The sequence below is a fragment of the Eumetopias jubatus genome, unplaced genomic scaffold (genome assembly GCF_037043125.1).
Source record: "Eumetopias jubatus isolate StellerSeaLion01/CBP00866 unplaced genomic scaffold, mEumJub1_p1.0 scaffold_3, whole genome shotgun sequence".
Classification (NCBI taxonomy): Eukaryota; Metazoa; Chordata; class Mammalia; order Carnivora; family Otariidae; genus Eumetopias; species Eumetopias jubatus.
Genome location: NW_028274809.1, coordinates 115,433,321 through 115,440,955, shown reverse-complemented (window position 1 = coordinate 115,440,955; position 7,635 = coordinate 115,433,321). Strand labels below are relative to the sequence as shown.

Sequence of the window (7,635 nt, the reverse complement as noted above, 5' to 3'; positions counted from 1 at the left end):
TCCTGAAAGGCGGCGCACTCCCAGGAGAGGGAGTGGGGAGAGCAGTTCCAAGTGAGATCCTACACTGCGTGGAGCATGGAAGGAAAAGGAAGTCGGGGTGGACGGAGTAAAGAGTGGAGACCAGAGAGCGTGCCGGCGTCTCGGGTAATGCCTGGTGATGGGGTGGGGTGTGTTCACCGTGGAGAGAACCCAGCGGCTCGTGGGCACATGGGCTGAAGAAGCCGAGAGGCTCAGGAGCCTGACAGCACGCATGCGCGGGCCCGCAGCCGCGGCAGTCACCTTCTGGGTCGACCGCCCGGGTCTTGCGCGGCGCCGGACTGCAAGCGTGTCCGGCCCCAACGAGGAGGCCTGACTCACTTTCTTCTCCTTCCCGCCGCCGAAAACCCGGCGGCCAAACCAGACCCGCTGGGCCCGCGACGCCAGCGTCGACGGCGGCTGCGACGGCCTCTGGGAGCGCGTGAGGCTCCGGGGTCGCTGCGGCGATTGGCCGGCCGCGGCGCCCGCTCCCATAATGCAGCGCATGGCGCGTCATTGAAGAGAGACCATGATGGCGGCGGCGCTTGGGCCCCCAGAAGTGATCGCTCAGCTGGAGAACGCGGCCAAAGTTCTAATGGTGAGTACACCGCGACCCCCGCACCCTACCATCTGCGGGCCTCCGGCTGGCCCTGCCGTGCCAGGCCTTCCCGCTCGCTGAGCTGGCGACCGGCAAGGGCCTCCAGGGAGCCCTGGAAGTGGAGGAGGTGGCGGTGGCGTGGCGCAGGATTCTCCATCCTACTTTCCTCCTGCCTTCGTTCCCCTCTCTTCCTGGGGCTGTCCACTTCCCCTAGGTGTCTGGCACTCCGGCCGGGCGACGGAATATGGTACTGAAGGAAAAAGGGTTTCCTATGGCACCGTCTTCACCGTACGCCCTGCCCCGCAGACTGGGTCGAGAGCGAGGCGCGAGGAGTGAGGTCCGGGTCATCCCCGCAGGGCTTTGGTCGGGGGGCAGTGGGTGCGCCGCTGGGAAGTTGGTGCCAGGAAGGAAGGAAGGGATGGTCCAGCTCAGGTGCTGTTAGCAACCCTTGTTCCCTTCGAGCATGCGGGTCCTCAAGCTCTTTCACTGATCTGCAGCTACCTCTGGGGTAACCGCAGCCGCCAGCACGTGGAAGGACCGGCAGGAGGGAGGGAGGGGAATCTTTGGGACCAAGGTCATTGGGGCAAAACTTTATTAAGTACCAAGCTCCCTGTGGGTCGCGCATTAAGGAGAGCTGAATCTAAGGTGCTTGTTGACTTCGTTCTTAACACTATACAGTGAACAGTTTGATGAGTATGTTATTTGCCCAGGGAGTTTGAGAAGGCTGAGTTAAAGGATAAAAAAGTATTCCACGCAGAGAGTAGAAGTAAGGATAAACTATATTCAGTTACTCAGTAAACTGTGTTTGTATTTTCTGGCTCAGTTCTGTTTTTGTAAATTTTGATTTCCATGTTTGTAGATTTTTTTTTTTTTTTGGAAGTTAGAGGCTCGGTTGATTGCTTGAATTGATCCAGCCTTTCTAAGAATCGAATACAGCTAGCTTCGTTTTATGTATGTATGTATGTATTTAACTAACTTCTTTCCTTTTCGTTTGGTGCTTGGATTGTATGTTCGAGCATCACGTTTAAAAGTATTTGAACTAATTCTAGCATAGTTTGTAGTTCCACTTATCAAGTTTTGTTTTCACACACAACACCAGGTAGCTCATGAAATTTAACTAAATTTAGAAGTCTAATAAAAGCAGGGTTTGCTTGCTTCATTATAAGCAAAGCTAAGTGAATCGTTTTGTCACAAAACTGAGTAAAGTTTTCAAACTCTTCCAAGTTAAGTCCAGAAAAAACTAGCTAGTGTTCTCCGTAATTCTCCAGGTTCTTAAAATCCCTGACTTGGTGTTTCCTGAAATATCTGAAAAATTTCTAGGAGCCAGGGACCCTATTTAGACTCTGGAAGGAGTATGTGATCCCAAAAAACACTGCCTTAGTTCTTACATTGATAGGATAAAATTAATGTCTTGCACTAATTAGCACTTGTGTTTGCCAGTACCAGTACCATCCCTCTTCCCTGGCAAAGCTGATTTTATCGTCGGTAAGGGAGTAGCTGAGAAGAATAGCAATAAGTACTGTTTATTGAGTGCATACTACATCCAGCTACTGTGTGTGATGGTTTACATACTTTATTAATCCTTGCAACAGCTTTACAAGGTTGAGAGAGAGTTTAAGTGGCCCAGATTACATAATTACTGAGTTGATGATTTAGGTTCAGAACTCAGATCTGTCTGGCTCTAAAGCTGGGTCTCTTTCTACTCTACCTCACCACCTTTTATATATGTGGATATCCATTTACATACTTTTTAATCTTTCCAGAGAATAGTATTTAAAAAAATGTTATTAAAAATAGGAAATTTGTTTTTGGAAGTTTCCACTTACTAGTCACAAATGTGGACCACAAATGTGTAGGAGTAACAATTACTGCATTATTTCTCGGTATGAAAGCTGAATTCCAATTTATTATTAGTAGTAACAGCTTACATTCAGGAGGTGCTTACTATGTGTGAGGCACTGTGCCAGGTGCTACCTTATTTAATTCTTACTAACTATAGGGTGGTAATTATTATTTTCATTTTCATTTTATAGACTAAGGGACTGAAACATGTAAATGCTAGATAATTTATCCAAATTTGCAAGGAAAGTTGTAGAGTGGGGACGCCAACTCAGATTTGTGTGTTACGAGTTTGTGGCTCCTAACCTAAAGGGCAGTGCGACTAGAAAGCAAGTAAATTAATTCATTTGGGGATAGTTAAGATTGTTAAATCTTTAACTATTAAGCATTAGAATATTTTTAAAAAGGACGAATGATTTTAGCACTTACCCATCTGTGGGTCAGATGGGTATCCATCTGAGGAAATCTCATTTGTAGGAAATTGCTATATATTTTAATTGTTAATATGTTTTGGGATTCAAAGTAATTAATGATATCTTTTGCAATCATTTTGCTTAATTTTTCCATTTGGTATCCATATATTTTTTATGAAATTTGGTGTAGAGTTTTAGTGCGCAGAATAATCTCAAGACATCTTTTAGTACAGAGACCTTAGTCCACAGTGGATATCAGAAGGAAATTGTAAGCAGATTTTTTGGTGCAAACATACATTTTTGGTAATAGGGTTTATAGCTTTTATCAGCATTTCTAAGGAAGTAGAAACCTGAAAAATAAGAACCTAGTCTAAGCATTCTCCCTTCCGTTCTACAGATGGGGAAACTGAGGTTCAAAGAGGTAGAAGTGACTTGCCGAAGGTAGGTCACAGAACAAATTAGTGAGAAGAGTGATCCAGAACCTAGATCACCAGACTCCTATTTCGGAACTTAAAAAATTTTTTACTCAGCCATGTTGCTTCTCAAAGTCAACATATTATAATACCATAAATGTTACATTTTATTGCTTGATGGGAAATTTTGAAATGTGATTTTGGATATTATAGTTGCTTCATTGTAAATATCTGTATTCAGTCCTATTTAGGTTATTGGATAAGCTGCCAAATAGTGTATTAGACCTTTAGAATGAAAAGGATTTTTATTGATTTTATAGATCTCAACACAGTGATTCTCCCTCTGCCTCAAGTAGTAACAGGGAGTATTTTCTGTAGATGCTTGCAAATACTGCTTAATCTTCTGATTCAAGACAGTGAGGTTACTTGCTAGAAAATAAATTTGAAGGTGAAAAAACTAGAATGAGGATGGACTTTTGTAGGTTAGCAGCTGTGCAAGTGAAGTTACCTATTCTGAAAGCATTGTGCAGATGGAAAATTATTTAAATAGGTCCTGAACATTTCTTCTGCAAAAAAGATTCCATTTATTGGCTTTTGCTTAAGATACCTAACCCTAAATTTTTGAGAGTATGTTAAATACATACTAGAGTAAGTAAAGTTGACCACACTTCAGTGCTAACATTCTTATTAGTGAGAGTCTTCTCTCTGACTGCATGAATTTAGTAGGTTACATTACAGACCTGAAAATTTGGTGTTGTAGACACATTTTCTGTTATTTAAAATATAGCAGTAATACTGGAACATATTTTAAAGTATAGCACACAAATACACAATAAAAAATGAATCTCCCTCTTCTTCCTTTCCCCACTCTCAGTCCCCTTTCCCTAAGCAGTCTGTATTAAGTTTGAATATGCCTTTTTTTCCTGTGCTTTTATAATACACATTATATAGTTTTTCTTTTTTTTTTACATGAATGAGAATACTATAAATATCTGTAATTTAAAAAATTTTGCAGATACATTTCTGAATAGTAAGAAATTCAAGTTGTGCAGAAAGGTGTATAGGGGAAGGTAAAAGTTCCCTAAGCTCCCATTGCCTTTTCAGACATGGCTGTTTCTTGAGTACGCATTTTAAAAATCTCTAGGCGGGGCACCTAGGTGACGCAGTTGGTTAAGCATCCCACTCTTGATTTCCGCTCAGGTCATGATCGAGCCCTGAGTTGGTGTCCGTGTTCAGGGCAGAGTTGGCTTGAGATTCTCTCCCTTTCCCTCTGCCCCACGTGTGTGTGTGTGTGTGTGTGGGTGTGTGAGTGTGTATGTGTATGCGTATGCGTATGCATGCGTGCACATACACACTCTTGAATGAATCTAAAAAAAATCTCTAGGCATATAAGAGCATACATACATCATTTTTATTTTTTATTTTTCCATTTGGTTTCTTTTTATACCATGTAAATATTTATTTGTGGATAATTATAAATCAGTAGGACCAGCATAAAAGTAACACAGCGTCTACAGTGCTGATAGCAATTTTACGATTATAAACACATCCAACATAGAGAGTACTTAGGGCTGGTAGGCCCCAAGGTTAACAAAATCATGTCTGAATCTCACAGAGATGATCATTCTCTCGCAGCTGGCACCAAGGGTGACAGGGACCTTGTTCTGAGGCTGCGTAACTGCCCCCGCCTTCAAGAAGTACACACAACATTTTTAAAATGTATATTTTTACGTTAATGAAATTGTGTAATCCATATCTTCCTGTGCCTTTCTTTATTCACCTCCCTGTGGATGGATTGTAAAGGAAGTTTATTTTCATTTTGTGTGTGTGCATGAATAGATATAAAATGTAGGATGTGTTTTAATTTTAGAGACATCATAATGGAAAAGTTTAGTGTTCTTTTAGTATTAATAGCATATTTGTTTGAACAGTAAACCTGAAAAATGCTTTATTTATTTTCTTGAATTTCTTGAATTTCCTATTTTGTTTTCCTGGCTTGCTTGAGCTGTTAGGGATTGTCCTTTGTGAGTGTGTGTAGTGCTAATATAAGATGTTGCAGAGTACATATGTTAACTGATACTTCAAAGAAAAAATAATTTACTATAATTCTTTTAAAACCAAAATGGATTTAGTAAGTGTAAATGCAGCTTTAATTAGAGCGATTTTATGATTGGTTATCATGGTTTTTATTGTAGTGGAATCTGGTTATTATTTTGAAAGCATCTGCAAAATTGTAGTGAGATATAAAAAGTTCTTATTTTATTCTCACATCAATCCTGTGAAGTAAATAGAAGAGATATTAAACTTTATAAAGAAAATCTGAGATTCAGAGATGGTAAGTGATTTGCCTGTGGTCCCATAGCTGGTTTGGATTTGGAGTTAAGTCTGACCATTCATTCATTCTAGAGCATTTCTTCCATATGTATTTGCTAGGCATAATGCTGTGTATGCTAAGGAGATAGGAGAAAGACATTTTTTCAAGGAGAGCATAGTGTAATGGAGAAAGGCAAAACTATTAATAAGCAGTTGTTAGGTAACATAATGGAAGTATATACTAGTGCTCTGAGAGTACAGAGGAGTGACATCTATCTCAGACTGAGTTGCAGACCTAGAAAAGGGCTTCTTGGAACAGGAGATCCTTAAGCAGAGTAGTCAATGAAGGACAAGTTGGAGTTTTCCAGTTGGGTGAGGGGTATCCAAGTAGAGGGATATATTTGTATGAAGGCCTGAGAAAACCAAATGCCATATGCTTGGGGAGTATTTGAGCATTTATTTATTTATTTATTTAAGATTTATTTATTTTAGGGGCGCCTGGGTGGCTCAGTCGTTAAGTGTCTGCCTTTGGCTCAGTTCATGATCCCAGGGTCCTGGGATCGAGCCCCACATCAGGCTCCCTGGTCAGCGGGAAGCCTGTTTCTCTCCTTCTGCTCCTGCTTGTGTTCCCTCTTTCGCTATGTCTCTCTCTGTTAAATAAATGAATAAATAAAATCTTTAAAAAAAATTATTTATTTTAGAGAGAGCATGAGTGGGGGCAGGGCAGAGGGAGAAGGAGAGAAGCACAGTCCCTGCTGAGTGTGGAGCCCAATGAGGCAGGGCTCTATCCCATGATCGGAGCTGAAACAAGAGTAGGGCGCTCAACTGACTGAGCCGCTCTTATGTATAAGGTGCAATGCTTTTATTTTTTTGTAATCAATAATGAACATGTCATGAATTTAAGAATTTTGATTGTAGCATTTCTTATTGGAAAGATGCATTATATTAAGCATTTTTCTTTCTTTTTTAAGATTTTATTTATTTGAGATACAGATAGAGATAGAGGAGAGGGAGAAGCAGGCTCCCTGCTGAGCAGGGAGCCCAACACTGGGCTTAATCCCAGGACTCCAGGATCATGACCTAAGCTGAAGGCAGAGACTTAACCGACTGAGCCACCCAGGTGCCCCCATTTTTATTTGTTTCAATTTTGTCTTTTAGTCTCTGTTGTGGCACTAGATATTAGAATACTGGCACTAATAGTTTTTTTTTTCCAAAAACTAGTTAGTGGGGAATTTTTATTTAAAGTTCAATTAGATGTGTATTTTGCAGTTGGACTTGTGTCATACTCCACTAATTGGAACATGACCAGTGATCCAGAGAAATGTGAAAAGACCTTTGAAATCATCCATAGATACCTAAAATTTAACACCCTTTCATGATTAAAAATTCAATAAACTAGGAATTGACTTAAAAAATACAGTAAAGTTCTTTCAAACCACTAGCAAATGGTGATATTCTTACAAGTAAAATAAGGAGTTGTAATATAATTATTACTTAACACTTGGAGGGCCTAGCTGATACAGTAAGATAAGAAAAAGGAGTAAGTGCAAATATTGGAAAGAAAAGTAAAAACGATAATTATTTGCAGATGATATCCAGAAAAAAAATCCAAGGAAATTAAACTGTTAGAACTATTAGAATAGTGGGACACCTGGGTGGCTCAGTTGCTTGAGCATCTGCCTTCGGCCCAGGTCATTGTCCCAGGGTCCCGGGATCAAGTCCCGTATCTGGCTCCTTGCTCAGTGGGGAGCCTGCTTCTTACTCTGCCTGCTCTGCCTGCCACTCCCCTGCTTGTGCTCTCTCTCTCTCTGACAAATAAATAAAATCTTAAAAAAAAAAAAAGAACTATTAGAATAGTTATTTGGTCACGTGGCTAGATATAAGACGTAAACCAATTGTGAGATTTCTTTTATATCAACAGTGATCAAGTTAAAATTGGAAAAAAAGACCTCATTCCTTCAGTTATAAAAACTGTAGGAATAAATTATAGAACACTATAAACATGCAACTTTTTATGAAAAAAAGTATATAGCTTATTTGAAGA

At 40.5% G+C, this 7,635-nt stretch overlaps 1 protein-coding gene across 1 annotated transcript in view; it reads left to right on the top strand.

The window, feature by feature from the left end:
• The first annotated feature begins 517 nt into the window (after positions 1–517).
• The window catches only part of XPO4 (exportin 4), a 121,330-nt gene continuing 114,212 nt past the window's right edge, over positions 518–7,635 (top strand). The window contains exon 1 of the mRNA XM_088021781.1: positions 518–613. Within this exon, the coding sequence (XP_087877907.1) occupies positions 545–613 (69 nt within the window). The 5' untranslated portion in view covers positions 518–544. The remainder of the gene's footprint in view (positions 614–7,635) is intronic.